At 40.2% G+C, this 25,000-nt stretch overlaps 3 protein-coding genes and 1 non-coding gene across 5 annotated transcripts; 3 read left to right on the plus strand and 1 right to left on the minus strand.

Moving 5' to 3' along the window:
- The first annotated feature begins 4,711 nt into the window (after positions 1-4,711).
- Positions 4,712-4,818, plus strand: LOC141624796 (small nucleolar RNA R71). The gene has a single exon (XR_012534600.1). It is a non-coding gene; the product is annotated as a small nucleolar RNA R71 (small nucleolar RNA).
- A 5,677-nt stretch (positions 4,819-10,495) lies between these two features.
- On the plus strand, positions 10,496-11,155 carry LOC141618000 (protein FAR1-RELATED SEQUENCE 3-like). The gene has a single exon (XM_074435123.1). It carries the CDS (start codon positions 10,496-10,498, stop codon positions 11,153-11,155), a length of 660 nt encoding a protein of 219 aa, XP_074291224.1.
- A 7,654-nt stretch (positions 11,156-18,809) lies between these two features.
- On the plus strand, positions 18,810-20,668 carry LOC141623498 (protein ASPARTIC PROTEASE IN GUARD CELL 1-like). The gene has a single exon (XM_074439599.1). The coding sequence runs from the start codon at positions 18,853-18,855 to the stop codon at positions 20,308-20,310; it is 1,458 nt and encodes a 485-aa protein (XP_074295700.1). The 5' UTR covers positions 18,810-18,852; the 3' UTR covers positions 20,311-20,668.
- A 789-nt stretch (positions 20,669-21,457) lies between these two features.
- Positions 21,458-24,665, minus strand: LOC141623499 (uncharacterized protein At4g14100). 2 transcript variants are annotated; one of them, XM_074439600.1, is made up of 3 exons: positions 24,571-24,665; positions 22,113-22,678; positions 21,458-21,852 (listed from the first exon to the last, which is right to left on the minus strand). In XM_074439600.1, exons 2-3 carry the CDS (start codon positions 22,648-22,650, stop codon positions 21,671-21,673), a joined length of 720 nt encoding a protein of 239 aa, XP_074295701.1. In that variant the 5' UTR covers positions 22,651-22,678; positions 24,571-24,665; the 3' UTR covers positions 21,458-21,670. The 2 variants fall into 2 exon arrangements, with proteins under 2 accessions (XP_074295701.1, XP_074295702.1); XM_074439601.1 differs by having other exon boundaries at positions 22,113-22,719; positions 24,571-24,657.
- Between the last annotated feature and the right edge of the window lie 335 nt (positions 24,666-25,000).

A 25,000-nucleotide genomic window follows, 5' to 3' on the forward strand; every position in this document is an offset into this window, starting at 1 on the left:
TTTGTGACTTTCTCCAAAATGGCTTTAATTTGGCGGTTAGAAACCTCCACTTGCCCACTAGTTTGAGGGTGGTAGGCAAGGGCGGTTTTATGCCGCACTCCATGTGATTCAAGTAGAGCTTTGAAAGTACTTTTGCGAAAGTGAGATCCGCCATCACTTATGACCACTCTTGGTGTTCCGAACCTTGGGAAAATTGTGCCTTTGAAAAGCTTCATCACTACCTTGCTATCATTGGTGGGAGCGTCTACCGCTTCAATCCATTTGAACACGTAGTCCACCGTGACCAAGATGTATTCGTTTCCACAAGTTGGGAAAGGGTCCCATGAAGTCTATGCCCCAACAATCAAAAAGCTCAATTTCCAATATATTAGTCAAGGTCATTTCACTCCTCTTTCCGATGTTCCCAACCCTTTGGCAAGCATCACAAGATTTAACAAAGTAGTGGATGTCTTTAAATATGGAGGGCCAATAGAATCCACCTTGGAGGATCTTGGCAATTGTTCTAGAGGTGGCCAAGTGTCCCCCATAGGCGGAATTGTGAACCCGGTCGACAATCTCCAAGCCCTCCTCTCTTGAAACACATCTCCGGAACATTCCATCCCCACACTTGCGGAACAAGTGGGGGTCATTCCAAAAGTATCTCCTAGCATCATTCCTCAACTTTCGCCTTTCCCTTTGTTCCATTTCATCCGGCAAGAAACCACTTACAATGTAGTTTGCAAGATCCGCAAACCAAGGGGTTTTGACGGTAACTTCCATGAGTCCATCATCCCGTAACCACTCATTGATGGGTCCACTCTTGTCTTGTATCCCATGATCTTCAACGGTCAATCTTGATAGGTGGTCGGCTACAACATTTTCCGACCCGGCCTTATCCTTAATCTCTAAATCAAACTCTTGGAGAAGTAGGACCCATCTCAAGAGTCGGGGTTTTGCATCTTTCTTCACCATCAATTGTCTCAAGGCGGTGTGATCGGATTAAACCACCACCTTAGACCCAACAAGGTATTGTCGGAATTTTTCCACGGCATGAACAATTGCCAACATTTCCTTTTCGGTTGTAGCATATCCACATTGTGTTTGGTCAAGAGTCTTGCTTGTGCAATATATCACATGATGCTTCTTATCCACAACTTGCCCAAGTACCGCACCAACCGCGAAGTCCGAAGCATCACACATTATCTCAAAAGGAATGTTCCAATCCGGAGACCGGATTATCGGTGCCGTGACCAATGCTCTCTTCAACCTATTAAAAGCTTCAAGACAAGAATCATCAAACACAAAGGGGGAATCCTTAAGAAGTAATGAGGTTAAGGGTTTTGCTATTTTTGAAAAATCCTTGATAAAACGCCGATAAAACCCGGCATGGCCTAGAAAACTTCTCACTCCCTTAGCATTGGAAGGGGGTGACAAGTTCTCTATGACCGCAACTTTGTCCCCATCGACCTCAATACCCCTACATGAAACGATGTGACTGAGGACAACCCCTTCCTCCACCATGAAAAGGCACTTTTCCCATTTAAGGACGAGGTTGTGCTCCTCACACCGTCTCAACACACTAGCCAAGTTCTCAAGACAAAGTTCAAATGAGTCTCCATGGACACTAAAGTCGTCCATGAAGACTTCCATGCTTTTTTCAAGGAAATCAGAAAATATTGCCATCATGCACCTTTGGAAGGTGTCGGGCGCATTACAAAGCCCGAATGGCATTCTACGGTAAGCATAGACTCCTATTGGGCAAGTGAAGGTCGTCTTCTCTTGGTCATTCGGGTGGATGGGAATTTGGAAAAACCCGGAATAACCGTCTAAGAAGCAATAGTATGCATGGCCAGCGAGCCTTTCTAGCATTTGGTCAATGAAGGGAATTGGGAAGTGGTCTTTTAGGGTGGTGGCATTGAGCTTGCGGTAGTCAATACACATGCGCCACCCGGTCACGGGTCTAGTAGGTAGGGTGGTGCCATCCTCTTGTTCAACCATTTGTACCCCCCCCTTTATTTTGTACCACGTGGACCGGACTAACCCATTTACTATCGGTAATTTGGTATATAATACCGGCCTCTAGAAGTTTCAACACTTCATTTTTCACCACCTCGGCCATCTTTGGGTTAATCCGCCTAAGACCGTCAACCTTGGGTTGACTCCTCTCTTCCAAAACTATTCTATGCATGCACAAGCTCGGACTTAGGCTTTGATGTCATCAATGCTATACCCAAGTGCCCCTCTATGGGTTTTCAAGATTTCCAAAAGCTTCTTTTCTTGGGACTCACTTAGGTTAGCATTAACGATCACCGGGTAGGCCTCTCCCTCATCAAGAAAAGCATACTTGAGTGAGGGAGGCAAGGGTTTGAGTTGTACCTTTGGAGGGAGAAAGCCCTCCACTTTCTTCAATAGTTCCTCATCAACTTCATGGTCCTCCTTCATTGCCTCATCATGCAAAGAGATTTGAAAAACCTCTTCCATCTCCGCTTCTTCACGGGTTACTTCATGTACCACCTCATCTACCAACTCAATAGTGCTCAACCTTTCCATCTTTGGTCCTTTCATCAAGTTCGGTAGGTTAAATTCGACGTTGTTGCCCTCGATTTGGAAGGTTAGCCGCCCATTCTTCACATCAATGAGAACTCCTCCGATAGCCAAGAATGGCCTACCAAGGATGATGGGAGTATCCTTCGGAATGTCGAGGACAACAAAGTCGGCGGGAATTAAAAGCTTTCCAACTTTGACGGGTACGTCCTCAAGCACCCCCATAGGGTGCTTGACGGACCTATCCGCCAATTGGAGAGTCATTGAAGTGGGAGAAAGGTTTTGAATTCCGATTTTCTTGGCAACTTTCAAATGAATAACACTTACACTTGATCCCAAATCACAAAGAGCTCTAGATATGGGCACGCCACCTACTACACATGGGATTGAAAAGCTCCCCGGGTCACCAAGCTTAGTGGGCATTTTATTAAGGATATGAGCACTACATGCCTCTTCCATAGCCACTATTTCTTGGCCACCCAAGACTCTTTTCTTTGTCAAAATATCTTTTAAAAATTTTGAGTAGGTTGGCATGTTCATTATCACCTCCGTAAAGGGTAGGGTAACCTCAAGTTTCTCAAGCATGTCACAAAACTTGGCATACTTAAGGTTTTCCCTACTCTTTATGGCTCTTGAAGGGTAAGGAATTTTAGGAACAAGTTGGGAATTTGAAGATACCTTTGGAGGAGTCGAATTCCTTGTTACCTTTTTAGATTGTTGCAAAGGTACTTCTTCAATAGCTTCCTCCTCATAAGGGAGGTCTTTAACATACCCATCAACATCCTTGTCCTCTTGAATTACCTTTCTAGACACATCTTCACAAGCTTTCTTCCCTTTCTTGTCTTCTCTAGCTTTACCCAATTGTTCAACGGGTGAGCTTTCCTCTTCATCATTTACTTCCAACTCATCCCTCATGGGATCTTCATCCATTTCTACCACAAGGTCCTTGTAGGGATCCTCAAGCTCTACACCACTCCTTAGCACTACCGCATGAGCATGGTGGCTATTTGAGACATCCTTGGAGCTTTGTCCTTGAGCCAACAAACCACCGGGCGGCCGTTGAGGGTTAGCCATAGCATGAGAAGCCATCCTAGATTCCATTTCCCTCATGTCCTTAAGGAAGGTAGCCCTAAAGTTTGCTTGTTCTTGTTGAGTAGCTTTAGCAAAATTAGCTATCTCTTGGCTATGTTGAAGTTGCATGTTCTTTATCATCTTCAAAAGCTCAACTTGAGAGAGCTCACCTTGGGGTTCTTGATAAGGTTGGTTGGCTATGGGTAAAGGGAACCCATAGTCATACCGAGCATTGGGACCTTGGTTGTTGTTTTGCCCCCCTTGGAAGTTAGCTCTACGACCATTGTTGTTGAAGTTTGATCCTTGACCTTGTTCTTGAAACCCTTGAACATACCCTTGCCCAAATCCTTGGTTTGCTTGATTCACTTGATTCCCTTGGTAAAACCCTTGGTTGCCTTGATTTCCACCAAAATCTTGGTATCCTTGTGCTTGGTTCCCATAATTTTGGTTTTGATTCCCGGGATTAGGTCTTGGGTTGGGGAATATTCCCCTTTGTTGAGCAAAACCGGGTGGGTTGGTTGGGGCTTGTGGTTGAAGGTGTTGCGGGTTTTGAACATTGGTGCTTTTATAACTAAAGTTGGGGTGGTTCCTCAAACCGGGGTGGTAGAAATTGGTATTTGGATTGTAGACGTTTGGGTTGTTGTAAGGTGGTCTTGTGGGTCTTGAATTGTTGTTAAAGGCTTGAAAAGCGTTAACCTCTTGAACATTCTCTTCATAGACCCCATTGTAATTGTTGCCACACAAGTCATAAGTATGACCACTTCCTCCACAAAGTTCACAACTTGCGACTTGAGCCACTTCTTCCATGGGTGCCCCATATGAGGTTGCGGCTTGGTTCACTTGATTTCTTGAAAACTTCTCAAATTGTTTTGTGAGTAAGTCGAGCTTGGCATTTGTCTCGGAGTTGGAGGCGTTTTCCTTAGGAAACTTCCCATTCCTTCTTAGCATGTTTCCTCTAGAACCATAGTTTGCCTCCGAATCTACCATTTTCTTGATCAATGCCGTGCCCTCTTCATCACTCAAGTGATCAAATCCTCCCCCTGCGGAGGCATTTACCATCTCCTTAGTCCTTGGTAGCAAAGTTTGGAAGAATGTTTGAGTGATGTACCATTCCGGTATTCCATGGTGGGGGCAACTCGCTATCAAGTCTTGATAACGGTCCCAAGCTTCACCCAAAGATTCCCCATCCTCTTGTTGAAACATATGAATCTCATTACGGAGCATCGCGGTCTTTGAGGAAGGGTAATACTTGGCCATGAATGCTTTAGCCAAAGCATCCCAAGTAGTGAAAGTATCCGGTGGGTGAATGTTCAACCATCGGTCCGCTTTGCCCGTCAATGAAAACGGAAACAACATCATTCTCAAGGTGTCTTCGGACACCCCATTCTTCTTCATCATTGAAACTTTCCTCTTAAACTTCCGGAGATGAGCATGGGCATCCTCTTCAATATGCCCCCCGAAAAAGTCTTTCTCAATTAACCCGACTTGGGCGGGATGCATTTCAAAGTTGTTTGGGGCCAAGGTGCCAAAATTGATAGGGTTACATGAATCATTATGGTTAGGCCGGTTATGATCTCTAAGAGCCATTTGTGGTGGTGGATTTGGTATTTGATGTGGTGGTGTTTGAGGTGGGCTATTATAATTAAGGAAGTTATGAAATGGGTTTTCTAGTAGAGTCTCAATTGTGAGGTTTGGTTGAAGTGTGGTTGTGGTATCAATATTTTGTGGGATGTGTGAATTTGGTTGGTCCAAGTTTGCTTGAGGGGAACTATTCCTAACTCTCTCAAGGGTCCTTGTCCTCAAGGTTCTAAAAAGCCTTTCGGGGTCGGAGTTGAAGAGAAGAGCTTGGTGGTTCCTTCTAGGCATGCACTTGACAAATCGTTAGTCTCCTAGTGTTTTTACACACTAGGGGAAGGCAAGAAATCACACACTCTACAAAGAACACACAACTACTAAAACAAACTAACAATTGAGATAAGACTAAAGCAAAGACTCTAAGCAAAAACTAAGCATAACCTAACGCCATCCCCGGCAACGGCGCCATTTGATAAGTAAGGATTTGTCGTATCTTCCCTCTATCAAAACAATTTATTAAAACCCAATTAAATGTAGTATTTAGTCGGGGTCGAACACGAAGACGGCGGGGATTTCTACTAAGTCCAACTAAGAGTCAAGTCTAGTCAACAATGAAGGAAAGGGTTTCGATTTTAACTAATAGAGCAACTAAATAAACGATTGAATGAAGATGAATACGATTGATTAAGAGACTAGGGTCTTCGGGGTCACCTAAATGAACTAGGGGCGACAAGTCGATAAAATAGTCTAAGGTGAGGGTTCATCCTAGAGGCGGTTACCAACTTTCGTTGAGCAACAACTATTTCAAAACATGCAACAAGACCACCAACAAATTTTCATTCAAAGGAGGAATTAAGTTATTAAGACAAAAAGACACAAGCTTTCACTCACACAATTCGTCAAACACCTTGTATGCAATGTTAAGAAATACAAATTCCTACACCAAAGACTCAAAACTTATCAACTAACCATGCCCACTAATCCTATTTAGGCTCCCCCTAAACCCTAGAAGGGTAACTACTCACTCATCATGTTTCTAAAGGCAAGATAAACAATAAAGATGGAGTCTTTAAGCATAAACATGGTGGAAGGATGAATTCTACTTCTAAGCATGCAACAATGCAATAATAATTATGAATAAAGATGATTCAATCTAACAACAAGGATGAGTAAACTAAAAGACACAATCTTTAACACAATTAACTCAAAGATTGAACCTTTGGGTGCAAACAACTAGGATGAACAATGAAAAGATGGACAATAAAGAAAACAACAACCATCAAACAACAAAGATGCAAATTTAACATAAACAACCAAACCAACTTAAAGGAAAAACAAATGTAAACTAATGAAAGTAGGGAGAGAAATAATACCAACTTAATAGCAAGAAAAGGAATTAGGATAGAAAAATAAAGAAGGAGGAACCTTCAATCTTCTTACAACCCAATTTCGATTACTAACTAATTGAATAACTTGTCTAATTAAGGAATGATTAACAAATGATTAACAAAGTTTTAAGCTTGGAAAAGGAAATAATTTCAGATCTGGGAGAGTGTGTACAAAATGGTTAAGGGAGGGGGTATATATAGTTTCCACCGGGATTAGGGTAGGATTTGAAATGGGCTTGAAAACACGAAAGTCGAACTCCCCCCGGTCAACCGTTGCTGCCGGTCTTCTGGCGGGGGAGATCCCTGGAAGTTGAAATAAATCTTGGGAGTCATCGGGTATGCTTGGCCGGTCAATCCGGCCAGTCCTTGACCATTTGGGGACACTTTTGACTTTGAATCTTGACTTTTGGGTTTGGGGGAACTCCCAGCCGGCTGGCCGGCTGCCGGTCATCTGACCGGCTGGGAAGTTCCTGTAACTTCCTTCAAAAACTTGTGAATTCAGCTTGTATGTTTTCCCAGCCGGCTGACCGGCTGCCGGGCCACTGGCTGGGAATGCCCCTTGCTTGATTTCTTCTTCTTTGTGTATCGCAGATCATCCCAGTGATGACCGGCTGCCAGCCCTACTGGGATTACCTCTCAGCATAATTCCCATCTTCTTCCATGCAAAGCTTAGTAAACCCGTCTTCCTTGCTTCATATCACCCATTCCCACCTCAATTTCTGCAAGGAGGCCACAACGTCATAGTAAAGGGAATTGGGACACGAAATTCGAGAGAGGAAGCACAAAACCGACTCAAATGGAGTCGGAAAGCATGGAATTAGAAGGGAAAAGGGTGAAAAATAATCCTATATCAATAACTCGCGGGATCTAGGTGGGATGGAGTCATCACTTAGTTTGAAGTCTTTAGTCTTCCGCGGACAATTGTTATAGTTTGGATATTTGGTTTGCAAGTTGTAGTACTTTTGGTTTCTTTCTATCGGTTGTAAACATTCAAACAGTTGAACTTTAAATTATGTTTCTTTATGGTCACTTTTTATGTACTATACCTCGGCCAACCGAGATGGTAGCACCTTTATATGCTAGAGTGGTCCTTGGTAAGGCACTTCGGTATATGAGGGTATTATATTGACGGTCTCATTATTACCAGGTTTCTCAAAGCAAGTAGTTCAAGTGTCACGACTCCCCCCCCCCCATATTGCGGCCCCCATGGCCAGCACTAGTAGCATAAATCATGGGTCGGGACGAGTGTCACGCGAGGAGGTGTTTAGGGTGGTGCATACTCCTTCTTCTTGAAGAGGATGGCTATAAATTTGGTTCATATTGGGCAAAGGTTCCATACCAAGAATATGGGAACGCAAAACAGAGAAGCGGCTATCAAGACCCATAAGGAAAGAGCGTGCCTATTTTTTTTCGCGACGACGATCGAGAAGACTCGCCAAATTGCAGCGGCAGGGATTGCACGTAAACGTTGGAATCGCATCACTGTCAATGAGATCGTCCCACAATTTCTTGAGGCGGTCATAGTATGCCATGACCGTCTCTGTGGCGCCTTGCTTGCAAGCGATGATGTCGCTCTCCAACTGATAGATTTGGACATCGTTTACCATCGTGAATCACTGTTTAATGTCTGTCCATAATTGCGTCGCTTCATCCCGACAGGAGATGGTCTTCCGGAGTTTCGGTTTGATGGTGTTAAAGATCCAAGAGGACAACAACGCATTCGAGGAACGCTAAGATTTATAATCGGGGTCGGTTTCGGGTGGCCGTGAAATGGTACCATCAATGTAATCGATCTTGCCCTTTGCAAGAAGAGCAAGACGGAACGAACGAGACCATTCATCGTAATTGTCCCCAGTGAAAAAAACCTGAGAAATATTAGACCCTGAGTTTTCTACTGGAACAAGAGAGAAACTTTGATTTGTTTTGTTTTCGGTTTGAGGAATTTCGGAGTTCGTCATGATGATCGAGATCAAAACGGCAGAGAAGAAATTTCAAAGGCTTAAGTCGAGAAAACCTAAAGCCTCATAACATGTTAGATCGCACGTGGGCCTAGCCAATGCCCATCGAAGAGTAGAGAGTGTCCACTTTACAAGTCCAAGGAGGTTTCATCCCAAAACCAATTGTTAATGGGTGGAGTAGCCCCTTGGATTATAAGCTAGATCACTCTTCTCTATTTCTCCGATGTGGGAGACGTACATGTGATCCGAGAGGTGAATGAAAAATGTGAAATATAGAATGAAATACTGAATCATCTGTTACTATATTTGACCACATCATAAGGGAGATGTACTGTTAAATTAAAGACACTACACCACCGTGAGAAGCAGTGATAACAAAAAAATGTAATCCACATCGAAAGTCTTATGTTCGCCACTATAACGGTTCCTACGATTGTTCATCAAAATATCAAGAATGACATTTACTCTACAAGTTACTTTGAACAAAAAAAAAACACATTTTAATACATATGCTATCAATCCATGTAGAACTAATCTAAGCGATCAATCTAAACTATAAGGATCACACTGATGGTGACTTGCGAGAAATGTTACACACTTGATGACCCCCGAAACTTCGTAGCACTGCAGCATGTTTGTGTTTCAATTGATGCATGCAAATATGCAATCCGATTAGAGTTGATTATTAGCGGATTTGAGCTGTGGATATTTTATTATCTGTGTCCATTATAACGGGTTTAGGGTCCTGCTATATATCGTCGACAATTTACTAATTATCGTCGACAATTAATGTAAATTTCCAAGTTTGCCCTCCATAACATAACTCCATATCCGTCTCACTAAAATGCAATTTCCGTCTCACTAAAACACAAGTCACCGTCTCACTAAAATATTTCAAACAAAAAAAAAGACGGCTTTTCAAAAAAAAAAAAAAAAGAGCGGTATTCGTAATTAACAACATGAACGGGAACGATTTTAACAATGATTCCAACAATGAAGCTAGTAACGAGGTGAGTTTACGATTTAGTTTTGTCTAAAATTTATGTTTTATTATCGATTGAATCCCGAATTAGGATAGATGCCTTGATTGTAGACGGAATTATGATAGAATTCGTGACGGATTTAGTTGAAAATGCAATCGAAAAAAAAAAAAAAAAAAAAAAAAAAAAAAGACGAAATGGGCTGGACGGAGAGAATTTTCGTCCAGGCCTGGTGTTGGACGAAAAATTCTTTCGTCCAGTATGGGCCTTGGACGAAAGAATTTTTCGTCCAGGCCTGGTTTTGGACGAAAAATCCTTTCGACCAGGCCCAATTCGTGTATTTTTTTTCTTTTGTTTTGTTTCCGTCTTATATATATTTTTTTTTTAAAATTTTTTCCGACTCGTTTTGTATAAAACAATTAAAATAATTAATTCTCGTGTTTGTATTATATTTTTTTTATTTTTTATTTTTTCCGACTCGTTTTGTATAAAACAATTAAAACAATTAACTACCGTATTTATATTATATTTTTCTCTTTATTTTTTCCGACTCGTTTTGTATAAAACAATTAAAATAATTAATTACCGTCTTTCTATTATATTTTTTTTATTTTTTATTTTTTCCGACTCGTTTCGTAGAAAATAATTAATTATTAACTAATTTATCGAAATGCGTGCGCAGGTGAATAACGATGGAGACGGTTTTGATTACTCAGATCATTTTACGACTACCATGTTCTTTGTATCAAGTATGGAAGCGTTTAATTGGGCATATGAGATCGGACTCCGACTCGGGTTTGGTATAAAAAGAGCAAGCAACAAGAGAGTTGGTCGTAACACGAATTTGAGACAAGATTATTTTGTTTGTCGGATGGGTGGAAGAGGTCCCGTAAATAAGGATGCCGAATCTTTAATGAGGGGTAACACGGCTACCGCGTGGTGCAAATGCAAATTTTCAATGAAAGTTGTTGAATTACAAGAGAATAAGTAGAAGCTTGTCATGAGATCCGGGTTTCATAATCATGCTTTAACGTTGTATTGTGACGGCGACAGATACTTTGCAAAGTTTGATGAAGAGAAGTTGGCTTATATCGATGCCCAAGTTAGAGCTCACGTTAGACCGGCAATTATTAGTGCGGTTTTGCATCAGCGGAATCCGGAAAAGTCAAGACCTAATCGGCGACAAATCTACAATCGTTCTCAGAAAGTATGGGCCGAGGAAAGAGATGGGAGAAACCCGGCACAACAGATGCTAGCACTTGCGGTTCAGCATAAGTACATTCATTATTGGGTCACTGATCAGGAGACCGATGAGCTAACCCACGTGTTCATGGCTCATCCAGAAGCCGTTAAGATGTTTCGATCATACTATTATGTGGTACTGATCGATTCCACGTACAAGACAAATTTATACCGTCTTCCGCTTGTTGAGATGGTTGGAGTCACACCCGTCGGGAAGAGCTTTGTCATCGCGTATGCTCTTGTGAAGCATGAGTCCGAGGATGGATACCTGTGGGTCTTACGGAAACTGAAGGCCCTTCTCAATGATGTCGTTCAACCTAATGCTATTGTTCGATGCGGAGGCGGGTTTGTTGAACGCGATTCCCACTGTTTTTCCGGATTCGTCTCACTTGCTATGTCTTTGGCATATATATTCTAACGTGGAGTCGAAAGCACTTGATATCACGGGTCGAGATAGTTGGGCTAAGCACATAACTTGTAACTTGTTTGAAGCGGTTGTCGAGGCGGAGAATGAAGATAAGTTTAATGTGGCGTGGGGCAATTTGGCAAGGCAATGGGCGGGAGTGGCGGCTTATATTGAGAGGCAATGGTTCCCGCACTTGGAAAAATGGGCCAAGTATAGAACGAACAAGATAACTCATTTTGAGAACACTTTTACATCCCGGGTTGAGTCGGCTCATGCGAATTTGAAGAGACGGTTGAATAGCGCAAACTGGCCGTTGATAGCATCTGGATTCGGTTTCATTATTTGATGGAAACGTAACATGTTGAGATCCGACACTCGTTGGAGTTATCTAGATCGAGGCGGTTGATGGGGATTCAGCGATTATTTTCCAGACTTTCTTATAAAATATCAAAGAATGCCATCATTGAATTGCGTGAAGAATTCGAAAGAGGTGCCAAGATGACGGAAGATGCTTTGATGATCGATTGCGGTTGTGTAAAGGCTACTACACTTGGTTTGTTATGTTCTTTTTCACTTCATCGCATTGCTCGAAACGGATCTCGGGTCCCTGTTGATGTGTTACATGCATTTTGGAGGAAGTTGGAGTACGATGGTTTCGAGGCAATGCCGGCTTGTGACGATGATCGATTGGAGGAGTTATTCGATGAAATTCAGAATGCAGATCCGAGTATGAGATCATCCATGTTCGAAGCCCTTTACTCTCAGATACATCCGGATGAGGAGGATGTAAACGAGCCTCGGGTGAACGAGAACCCTAAAGGACGTCCGAGTAGGGGAACTCGTAGAGAGCCGTCCGCCGTTGAGCATGCACGGGTTCGGGTTCGAGTACGCAGAGCTACGCCCCAAAGAAACGCGTCTTCCCAACGAACTCCGTCTAGTACCCCCCGTTCCACTCCGACGGTTCCTGTTACTCCGTCTACTACTCCCCGTTCCACTCCGACGGTTCGTTTTACTCCGTCTAGTACCCCCTGATCCACTCAAACGGGCCCCGGTACACCGTCTACCACTGCTACCACGAGTACGGGGAGTTTCGGCACATCGCATTGCGCACCTCTTGAGGTAGACTACACTATTGGTCATTCGAGGTACTTTCCTTATCTTGACTTTTTGCCTTTCTGGTTTACCGAGTATCTAGAAGCGTGGTATAATCCTTCCGGAGACGGTCATTGTGGTTTCCGAGTTCTCGCACATGCTATTCGGGGTGACCAATCTCATTTCACGATGGCTAGAATATATTTACTTAGGGAAATCCGTAGTCCCCTTTACCGGGATCATATTTATGGCACAGTGAGATTTGATGCGGAGGTAGCTAGAATTACATTTATGGATCAGATACCGTGTGGCTCGGGTCATTGGATGGACAGTTTCGATCTATATGGTTATGCTACGATGTACAATTGGGTGATATGTTGTATTTCTTCATGGGACGATCAAGAAGGTCACCGACATTGGAATGGTAGCCATACTTATTTGCCTTTACGAGCCCCCACCGGAGTACGTACCCCATATGGTGTCTTATGGGTATTACATGCGGGAAATCACTATCTGAGGCTCCAGGTACGCCCCTTGTCACCTATGCCTCCAATAGCCCCTTGTTGGGTACATGATGAAAGCGTAGCTCATTATAGTGGCATGTATCGACATCAGCTATCTTTATGGCGCAGTTTCGAGATCGGATCTTAGCTTTTTTTTTTTATCCGAATATTGTACCTTATATTTTATTTATGCAATTATTGTAGTTTATAATTTATTTATCCGATTAAATGTCTTGGGTAATTTAATTTAATATGCAACGAAATTTAATTAAATGACTTAAAACGTAATTTAATTAAAACAATCCTTAAAATATAATTTCACATAATTTAATTAAAACATTCCTTAATTTTAAATACAACGACATTACATAAACCACTTAAAACATAATTAAAACATAACTAAACCCTAAACCCCAACCCTCAAACCCCAAACTCTAAACCCTAAACCCTAAACCCTAAACCCTAAACCCCAACCCTCAAACCCTAAACCCTAAACCCAAACCTCAAACCCCAAACCCAAACCTCAAACCCTAAACCCATACAATGATATTAAATAAAACATAACATAATTAAACCACTATCGAACTTAATTATCTTCCGATGATGAAGATGACGATTCCTTATCTTCTTCATGATCTTGAACCTCAATTTCTTCAGGTTGGGTAGCCATATATTGAGTCAACAAATCATTGATGTAGAGATAAACATTTCCTAGGTTCAGCACTCTACCGGCACATAAGTCTGATAGTCTTGGGTAATCAATCACGGTGAAGATGCGCTCAAAATATGTAAAGATATCACTTCTTAACCTGTGAAACTCCCACATCTTCTCGTTTACTGCTTCATCAGAAACAACCTCATCTCTAACTACTGGAGTTAGAACATGATCCGGGTTTCCGGTTAAAATTATACAAAGGCTACCAATTGGAGGCTCTTCAAGCATGTGTCATACAGTGGCACTGGGAACCACTAATTCAAGACGAGAAATTAGAACTGGTAAATTTTGAACAATTAGATCGATTCTGCCTTGATAACCTCTGATTTTTTGAGTATTTGTGAGAACCATTTTAGTATTGTAGTGAGTGAATAGGATTGGATGTTGTGATTGAAATTGACATAGAATGGCATATTTATAAGCTATTAACTATAACGGCTATTTTGAATTGTAACGGCTATTTTGAATTATAACGGTTATATTTGAATTATAACGGTTATTTTGAATTATAACGGTTATTTTTGAATTATAACGGTTATATTTGAATTATAACGGTTATATTTGAATTATAACGGTTATTTTTGAATTATAACGGTTATTTTTGAATTATAACGGTTAATTTTCAATTATAACGGTTATTTTTGAATTATAACGGTTATATTTGAATTATACGGTTATTTGTTAAATTGTAACGGTTATTTTTCCTATATAAACATCTACATATTCTTGTATTTTTTCACTCATCTTCATCTTCTTCTATTTTTCACTCATCTTCATCTTCTTCTATTTTCTTCTTCATTTCTCTACTTATGTCGACATCATCCTCAATGTGGGGAAACCACCCAATTGAAGGCCTTAATTTTAGGAATCAATGTTGCAATCGTTGTCACAAAAACGCTATCATCAAGATTTTCGGTTCAGTAACTAATCCAAAGAAAGCGTATTTTAAGTGTTTACCTTGCGATCATTTTGTGTGGTGGTTGACTGAAGATCATTTGACAATAACAAAAAAGTGAAGATAGCATGTGAAGATGAAGGTGATGATGCATCAAGTGGAAATGTCATGAAAGTACTGATAGGTATAAAAAAAGAGATTTCTGAAATGTCAAGGATGATGAAGTTTTATTTCAAGTGTATCTTGTATTTTTTTGTTTTCCTTATGTTAGCCATTGTCATGAAGTAGTGTGTATTTTCAGAAAATGTATGAATTTGCATCAGTTGCTATGTATTCCAGAAATTTAAGAAATTCAGAATTTAAAACCGTCATGTGTTTTGAATTAAACAAGGTTCAAATAGTCAACTAACATAATCATCCAACATAAAGAATGTCTTCAAAAACGTACGAAATAAATGAAAACAAACACAAATTAGTCCCCGACTACTGATCATCCTCTTCCTCGCTATCAGTATACACACCATCTGCTCTACGCTGAACACGATTACCGGGTGTTTGACGAGGTCCTTTATGCCTTTGTATCTCCCTAGCCCTCTCAACAAATGGATCGAAGTTCTTCATCATCTTGCGGAAATGGGCAAGTTGTTTCTTGTCATCGACAATCTTTCCGGCTTCGGCAAACTGAAACATTACAGCACGTGCAGTCTACAAATTGACAAAAATAACTAAGACATTTTAAAAATTATCGACAGTAAGAAAATTAAACAATTATTACAACAACGGTAAGTAAAATTATTACCTCGGCAGGAATATCAAAATCATCAAGTGCAGCGGGGGCATCATGGTGGTCGGGATCAATGATCAACGAGTGAGAATTCCCATTATACCAATCCTCATAATCTGGCACCGTCTCACCCGGGAAACTAACTGGTCTCGATCTACGAGAAAGGTGAACCAAGTGATCCTCCCAACAATCCCAAAGATGATCAGCTACCGCAGCCCCGACACTAACCTCGTACCCTATCCCCGAAGCAGGACGATGCGCTACCAATCTCATAATGGGATTGGGTATTATCTGCACATACCCAAACTGTCGTAAACACCGATCAGGCTGGTACGGCTCGGTTATGTCCATGAAACGAACACAACCGGCAAACAGAGTACGAGGATGATACTCCTCCTGACGCGGCCCGTACGGATCCCACCTAATAGAAGCATAAGTAAGCCCATCTAACAACCTCCGATACTCCAACAATTTCTCCGCATTTTGAGCGAAGGGACCAACGGATCTCCAAGAACATGACCGAGGCTGAGTAGGGTCAATTACCGATGGTGGACCGGGTCTGAACATAGGAAAATACTCATAGATCCACGATTGCAACAAAGTCAAGCAACCACCAATAGTCTTCACACCAGCACGTGAAGCCACACCCAACTGTCGATACATGAAGGCTAGTACACCAGCTCCCCAAGCGTAGTGGTGTACACAATCAGTATCATTCACTAAAGGAAACAACTGAGGACGTAACCTATCACCTGATTTGTCGACAAAAAGTGTCGACCCCAACACCGCAGCCAAAAACCCCTGAGCAAAAACAACATCACAACTAGCTGCCGCCATGTCACAAACTGCATCTACCAATATACCCCCACTCTTGTAAATAGGGGCCTTCTTACTAGGGTTTAACGGCAACCTAAACTCGTTTCCTGAAATCCCAAAGAAGCCACAAACAAACATAAGGGGATCCGCCAACGTCCCGTCCTTACTCTCCACCTTACAACAGTTACCATCAACCCGAACACCTAAGATCTGCGCAACATCGTGAAGGAGTATGGACATCTCCACAAAAAGCATGTGAAAACTGTTGGTGTCGGGTTGTCATCTCTCAACAAAAGCAGAAATAAGGGGCATGTTAAAATGCTCGGCCATGGAATCCAATAGGTGAGAAAGACCACTACCGTCATAAATAGTCTGAACGGCCGAAGGTAGTTGCCAACAACTCAACAACCTCGTCCTACCAAACCAGTGGTAACCCGTCAAAACTGGTCGACCGACCTCATTAGGAGTCGGCCATAAGGTGTTGGCAATGTGGCCCCCAAAGCTAGGAATCACATAGGGAAACATCGGAACACGATCGGAAATCAACCAAGAGACACCTTACCCGACTTCTTCTTCTTCGGAGCCACGACACTACTAGAACTACCATCCGACATCCGCTGAAAATGCCCCTCCTCATCCCGTCTACGGGGCACCCTACGCACTCGCTCATCACCCGCCTCCTCCTCACTTATCACAACACTAGACCGAGCCACCTCGTCCAACTGCTCCGCAGTCCACGACTGGGTACTACCATCTCCAACCTCAGACTCAAACTGGAGCCCCTTTCGAGCTCGAACGTGACGGTCTTTTCCTCCACCGGCCATCTATTCAAAAAATAATAAAAACGCATTGATTACTTAAATTAGTAAAACAAAGAATTTATAAATATAAGTTTAAGTAAATTAAAATAAAACAAAATATCCCCGAACGGGGTTTATTAGTAATAATTAATTAATATTTTACGAAAAGAAAACGAGACGGAAAAAAAAATTTAAAAATTTAAAAAATAAAATAAATAAATTTACAACGAGTTCTCCACGGACGAGAATTATTATTAATAATTTATTAGTTTTTAACGCTAACAAAACAAGACGGAAAAATAAGTTTTTAAAAATTTAAAAAATAAAATAAATAATTTTACGACGAGTTCGCCACGGACGAGGTTTATTATTAATAATTTATTAGTTTATAACGATAATAAAACAAGACGGAAAAATAAGTTTTTAAAAAAAAAAATGAGAAATTCAAAAACAAAAGGAAAAAAAAACGAGAAAATGGGCTTGGACGAAGAACATTTTCGTCCAGATTTAGGCCCAGACGAAAATGTTTTTCGTCCAAGACCCATAATGGACGAAGAACATTTTCGTCTGGGCCTGGACCTGGACGAAAATGTTCTTCGTCCCAGCCCAGTTTGCCTTTTTTTTTCGTTTTTTTTTTTTATTATTTTGCGATTGATTTTCGGCAAAACACGACTTAATCCGATTCAAATCAAAGCATCTATCCTAATTCCGTCTACAATAAAGGCATCTGTTCTAATTCCGTCACAAATTTACAAACTAAGAAAATACTAAAAAAAATATTAATAACAATCACATACCTTGTTGAATGTTTGAATTTGATGACGGAAATGATGCGGTTGATACGGTTTTTTGTTGTTATGTGAGTCGGGTTTTTTTTTTCAAAATTTGGAAGTGTGAAAGGTAGTTTTTGAATAATAAGGAAAATATAAGGGGGAGTGTGAGGGAGGGGCAATTTTGGAAGTTCATTAAAATTGTCGACGATATTTAGTAAATTGTCGACGGTCTTTAGTAGGCAGGTTAATTTGATTGTCCGAGCCCGTCCATCAAAATAGGCAGCCTAGGGGCCTCGTGGACTCCAAGTTAATTATCTACTGCCAAGAAAAAAAGTAGGTTAATGAACAATTTTTTTTGGCTTCGCTTTGCTTAGATTTACGTAAAAAATAGTTACTCCGTAGTTTATAGTTATATATACAATTTTTTTTTTAATTATTAAAGTTGTCATGTAAAAAATAGGAAAATATTTTTTTGAGTTGGCCAGCCCATGGACAGTTCTTTTAGTCCATACCCACCAATTAATTTTAGCGGACTTATTTTTATTGCACGTTACCCGTTATGTTAATATGTTTGCATGACCAAGCCTGCTTAAATAACGAGACAAATGGGACGGGCCAAACAGGTTGGCCCGCACATGATCCGCTCTTTAAAAGGTAAAAGTATAAATATAATAAAATGCGATATAAAATCCGCCCTCCGGAGCGAGGATTCCCCCTTAGGGAGTGCGAAAAATCTCAGCGAAAGCGAATTAGTAATGCCGTAAAGTAGTAAATCTCGAAAAAAGTCAAAAATTCTAACTAAAAATTCAAAATTTTCAATGTCCAATGAGGCGAGCACCCCTACTAACTCCCCTAAATCCGCCACTACCGCCCTTAAATGTGGTGGTTTTAAACATTTTACTCCACAGTTTTTTGCCGGGCTTTTGATAAATAGATATAGAAGGTATGAATGAGCTTAGTCAATTTTTTTTTTTTTGGGGGGGAGCGCTTATTCAAATTACTTATTCAAGATTTGGGAGGAGTGAAGGCATCACATATATTTCATGAATACTACTAATAATATATGTTCTTTTTAAGTAGTAAAGGGGACATAATAATACTAATATGTATGTATATGCTCTTTTAAGTAGAGGAGACATGTTGAAAGATTACCGACGATCAAAAACATTTTGCCTACTTTATTTGAACAACTTACAACCTATATACCTTTTTATACATTCATTTAAAGTTGGTCGAATTTTTGAATTTCATTATAAAAATAACTACATACATTTCAATAGACCAATTAGCAAACCATTTGTTTCAAATCCTATCTCGTTTTCTTTTATTCAATGGAATGCAAAATCAATTATCTAGTCTTTCCATACATATTTCTTACAATATTCCCTTGTCTTCTAAAATTTCCCTTGGTTTCTTCCCGAATAATGTTATTTCCAACCTCCAAAACACAAATCCTAAATGTAACAACTAATGCTTTGTCAATATCTTATCTTAAACAAATGTCACCAAAAATGCAAACATCCACTAACACCCAATTACAAAATCGGCCTCTTACTTTAAAACTCCACACTCGTCATTCACTTTTACCGAACAATCACAACCCTAAAGACCATAAATCCCTACTCTTTAATCAATTAACCCGTGACTCGAGACGAGTCAGCTCGATCCAAACCCGACTCGACCTGACAATAAAATCCGACTTAGGCGCCCCAATCATCTCAGGCACAAGCCAAGGAAGTGGGGAGTACTTCACCCGGATAGGCGTCGGTCAACCATTGCGTGAAGTCTACGTAATTATAGACACGGGAAGTGACATTAGTTGGGTACAATGTGAGCCATGTTCACATTGCTACACACAATCCAACCCAATATTTGACCCGAAACAATCCTCCACATTCAAACCCATTCCATGCAATTCATCGTCATGTGACGCCCTAGACGTCTCTGATTGTCGTCTAGGGCGTTGCCTATACGAGGTGTCATATGGGGACGGTTCATATACGAGTGGCAACTTTGTCACTGAAACAATAACGTTTGACGGGGGTAGATCAATAAGTAACCTAGCAGTAGGCTGTGGACATAATAACGATGGTTATTTTGCTGGAGCCGGGGGTTTGCTTGGCCTTGGGGGTGGGCCATTGTCACTACCTTCCCAAATTAACGCGTCTTTTTTCTCGTATTGCTTAGTTGATCGAGACTCGAGCGCTGCCTCAACCCTCGAGTTGGTCAATACCAACACCAACCCAGAACCAACTCAAACTAACAGCAATATTCCATCAGTTACCGCGCCATTGGTTAGGAATCATATGCTTGACACATTTTACTACCTAGGGTTGACGGGATTTAGCGTAGGGGGGAATGTATTAGAGATCCCGGCGACGTCATTCCTAATAGATCACCACGGGAGTGGCGGAATGATCATAGACTCTGGGACAGCTGTGACACGACTCGAGTCAAGGGTGTACGAGTTGCTAAGGGATGAGTTTAGGCAGGGGACAAGTCATCTACCGACAGCGGATGAGGTGGCGATTTTTGACACCTGTTTTGACCTGAGGGGACTGGACAGTGTTGAGTTTCCAGCGGTAGAGCTTCTCTTTGGGGGGACACAGAGCTTGGTATTACCGGCAAGAAATTATGTGATTCCAGTGGATGGAGACGGAACATTCTGCTTTGCGTTTGCTCCAACAACATCGTCTATGTCCATTTTAGGGAATGTGCAGCAGCAAGGGATAAGGGTTGGGTTTGATCTTGTCAAGTCTCTTGTTACCTTCCAAGCTGAAGCATGTTAGTAGTACATGGGCCTGGATGAAATGTTAAAAAGATATTGGGAGAAGAAGAGGAATAATTTGTTCTAGTAGATAAATGTTATACATGAATTTGATGATAATAAGCAAAATCATTAATTGAACTTCGCAAATATGTAGACCAAAACATATATAACAAGCTCTGACCCGAGCCCAGACTTGGCCTGAAATTACAGTCTCAAATTACCCGCCGGTTTTGAGTTGATCCCATCTTGAGCTCATATTAGCTTTTACACAGTAAGAAAAGCCATGTAAATGGAACCTAGTTTTTACTTTTTACCCAAGATCGAGTGCAAAACTATAATGCCAACCTTAATTAATAAATATAAAATAATTTTGTGCATATTGACCCTCCTACCTTGTCACAAGCAGGTTATATAGTTCGGCAAAGGGCAATGCTGTTATATTGAATAATTATCACCTTTTAGCAACACCGACCAGATATAAAATATGGTGCGCCAAGTTAGAGCCTGGTTAGCTTCACAAAGAACTCATTTGTATTGGATGCAATTGCTACCATAGTAATGAAGCTAAAAACAGAAGACAAAAGGAGCAAAACGATGATGGTAAAGGGAAGATAAAGGGACAGTGAGTGGGATTGAAGGGATGGTGTGGAAATATTATTATTATCTAAGGGATAGTTACTGTATGTTCATCTTCTTTTCCCATCTTCTGCCACTATACCTTCAAAATGAAAATAAAAATAAGAAAAAACGATTTTTCATTATCCGGGTCTAAAATGAAGCTTGAGATACTTGCTTGATCTTTCTTTTATTGGTTACTGGATCCGTCAGAACTGACGGGGCTCAAAACCTCAGCTTCCGCCTTGATGGGGGTGCTCTAGCCAATTGAACTACAATCCCAAGGAACTAAGGTATACAATATCCTTTTTTTATGAATCGATTCAAAACATTTCGAGTTCGAGTTATTAGTGACATACAGATCTCTATATGAATATGTACTAAGTTCTTCGAAAGTATCTTATATGTCCAATTTGCTCTCAACTGTTGATTTTTCTCTTTGCCTTCGACCGTCCAGTTTATCTCAAACATAGTCATTATCGATACTTTGCCACTCTAAAGAGCCAACAACAAAACCAACAAGATATCAGAGATGCAAATGAAGTGGGAAGTTTATTAGCTGGCCGAGCAGAAAGCGTACTTAATTTATCTTCACAACCATGACAATCATTGTCTATCTATAACAAGATCAAGAATAGGGAACAAAAGGCCATAAATAATATAGAACGATTAGTCAGCACCACATTCAAGTTAAAAACAAAAGTAGTTGCATGCTTCTCTATTCTAATATGCGAGAATTAGCAAGGAAAAGAACCACAGCTAGGTTACACAAACGGGAATACAGACCGGTCAATTAAGGAGCCCATAGGAGCTGAAGGTTTCAGAAGTTGGTGTGAGAGTCCAAGTATAGAATTTTGCTTCTTGTCAAAGCAGTGAACCGGAGCTTGCCATTCGGAATCTTGCAGCACCGCACCCACCTCAAAGCTCATAACATGAAAGGATCTCCCTATATTGATAACATGTACCATAAGTTAGATCACAGTACAGAATCAAAATTATAGTTCACAATACAACATCAAAATTACATCTGATCCTCCCTTACCCTTACCCTTACCTTTACAGCCTTACCCTTACCCTGTCAATTGCCAAACCCTTGAGGCACTGGTTTAACGTTGTTGTTGTTGTTGGTGGTGGTGGTGGTGGTGTTTATCAAAGGCCATATAAAGAATAGACACAAAACAGAAATGGGAATATTGAAGATTGTACCAGTGTAGAAAATCCAGTTAACTGGTCTCTTAGTGACAACGTCCTCGTAGTACCAAACAAAATCTGCTTTAGTCCAAACATTGCAAAGGAAGCCATCCACTTTCGCCTGACCCAAATAGGTAGCTCCGTGGAGCCAATCAGGAGTCAGGATTCCCACATCAAAATGCACTGTACGGCACTCACGGGTAGCGTCTCGGGTGAAATAGTAAGAAGTATGATTATCATATTCGACATCATACAACTTCTTCCCAAGCTGGTACTGAATAAGGTTGAGGTTGCGTCTGTTGGGCCAATCATACCATAAATCCACCACCTGTAGCTCGTTGGTTTTTGTATTATTCATCACCAGCACCGAGTGGAATTGCTCAGGCCATATTGTGGGCTTTGGTTCTTCCTTTAGTTGTTCATCGCTTGTTTCTAAGATTGTTTTCATTCTTATTGTGTCACCGCTCACTACTACTAGCAACATAAACAAGGAGAAGTAGAACAAAGACATAGTTGCTGGGGAAAGCCTTAGCTTATGCTTGATGTTAGCCATTCTATCGCTCCTTGTTTTGCCTGAGGACCTAGACACCAATTTCACCTTCTTAATTTCCTATAGTTTGCACTTTGCAATGGAAGAAGAAAAGTTGAAAAGTTATCCTTTAATCAACTTCAACCCAAACAAACAGTCCAATAAACACTGAAATTTAAGCTGGATGATGATCATATAAGGTAGAAGCTACCCTCTATAGTCATGAATTGGACATTTGGTATTCTACTTCGCAAACAAATTAGTTGAGTTACTAGGAATATCATTGCTTAAAAGAAAGATTTTACAAGCACAATATATCGGGATAATAGATTTCAGATAACCGGCATGTTAAGAAAACAGGCTAATAATTTATTTCAGACTATTAGAGGGGATAAAAGCAATAGACAAAAGTTGTGATAAAGTACAACAACATCAACAACAACATTAGAGCCTTAATCCCCAAATGATTTGGGGTCGGCTGACATGAATCATCCTTTGGAACCGTCCATGGGTGAACGCACACCTCAAAAATGCGAAAAAAAGAGAAAAGAAAAAGTGAAAAACAAAAGGGGAGTGAAACATAATACAAAAGCCAGGTAAACTTATAGGTTTTAAAATCGAAGTCCGGATTTCTTTTATAAAAAGTTGTGATAAAGTATGGTGGAAAATTTGTGGCTTGATGGAGGATACACAGCACAACTTCAATTGAATAACCACTATATTTTTCAATAACTTTCGAAATTTCTCGTATACAATAAGCTAAAATCCATTTTGTATAAAAATGAATTGAGCGCTACCAGGCAAGGGAAATATCAGTACATTACTTAGACACCCTGAAATTCCTTTCATCAGTGAACCCTTTCCCAACAACCCAGACAACTTCCACAACCTGAACTAATAAACAATCATATATTAAATTCATCACACATAAAAATTCAACACCACCATCGCCCTTGTCCTAGTGGCTTGAAAGGAGATCGTATAAGGGCGAATGTGTTGGGGAAAATTATAAGGACATCTTAACTAACTCTACTACAACAAACTGCAGAAGTCCCCAAGTACTCATCTCACTCAAAGACCTTATATGGAATTCTCACACCTCCCTCCCTCCGATGGTGGAGAGACATCTCACAACAATAACAAACACCATATCCCCATTGTACAGGAGTCCACTACAGTTGACCTACAATTGAGATATATGTTTTTAATTCGTCTAGCATACATGTGTTGTCTACATTCATGCAGCAAATAAATTTGAATCTCACTGTCTTCAATTATCTCGTGAATTAGTCCGTTCACATTTCAACAGAACGAATGATATACACAAACGCCACTTTACCCTGGTAATGAAATCACGATTAATCTATTTTTAGTAAGCCAGAAAACCTCAAGCATACCTAAGAAAAGGGCGTCATAGATACATCTGGCGTACCACATCATACACCCAAGTCAATGAAAAATTGAAAAGAAGCATAATTTGTCACATCAAAGTATTTTCATCAAAGAACACCTAAAAGGTAGGGCATAATGTGACCTTATTTCTTCTATCAGCAAATGTAATTGGAGAATTAGGCAAGAACATATGCAATTATGTATATATGTGTATTGATTAAGGCATAAGATTATGCTTCAAGCTTCATATGTCATATGCATTTGATATTAAACCCCAAATTAATGCAAAATAAAAGACAGCACACTTGAATGCTTGATTAGTAAATCATCAAATGCCAAAATATAATACTGTAAATGATTCAAAACTACTTAATTTCAGAAAAAACACACATCAAAACCAATGGTGGGTGGAACAATTGGACAGCAACACATGAAATAAGCAAAAATAGAATCCAAGGTATAGAAGCAAAACTATGGGAATGCCGTAATCATATTGTTAATTGAATAATTTATCAAAATTATAAGAGAAGAGAAGAGAAATCAATTTCTGACCTTAATTATGGAGATATCACAGTGATGTTCACAACAATGCCTTGGGTGTATCATCAGGTATAAAGTAGGGTCTATGTTAAAAATGAACATGGAATATAAAAAGGGTTATGACTAAAAGAGAAAATAAATAGTTAATATATGCATTAATTGTATTGATTTATGTGTAATTTACTCTCTAATTTTTAAACTAATGTCAAATATAGAAGGGTATTAAATGTTTAAATACAACCCAGTGGGTTGTATTTATCATTTCCCATATAAAAAAGGCTACACGACATCGCTTGCTATTACCATTGTGACACATTCATCTCTTTGCTAAATATGTATCTTTTTTGTTATTTGTATGTTAAAAGCTTATTTAAAATAATATTTACTTATAATAATAATATATACTTTTACCTTATATTTAATGTAATGTATTTACTGAGTT

This window comes from Silene latifolia, chromosome X (genome assembly GCF_048544455.1).
Source record: "Silene latifolia isolate original U9 population chromosome X, ASM4854445v1, whole genome shotgun sequence".
Classification (NCBI taxonomy): Eukaryota; Viridiplantae; Streptophyta; class Magnoliopsida; order Caryophyllales; family Caryophyllaceae; genus Silene; species Silene latifolia.

What these genes read in the sequence shown, in the direction of transcription:
- LOC141618000 (XM_074435123.1), top strand. Translation starts at nt 10,496, where the DNA reads ATGAGATCCGGGTTTCATAATCATGCTTTAACGTTGTATTGTGACGGC.
- LOC141623498 (XM_074439599.1), top strand. Translation starts at nt 18,853, where the DNA reads ATGGAATGCAAAATCAATTATCTAGTCTTTCCATACATATTTCTTACA.
- LOC141623499 (XM_074439600.1), bottom strand. Translation starts at nt 22,650, where the DNA reads ATGGCTAACATCAAGCATAAGCTAAGGCTTTCCCCAGCAACTATGTCT. An exon ending in TAACTGGATTTTCTACACTG is followed by an intron (nt 21,853 to 22,112) that starts GTACAATCTTCA and finishes TTATCAATATAG; the next exon opens with GGAGATCCTTTCATGTTATG.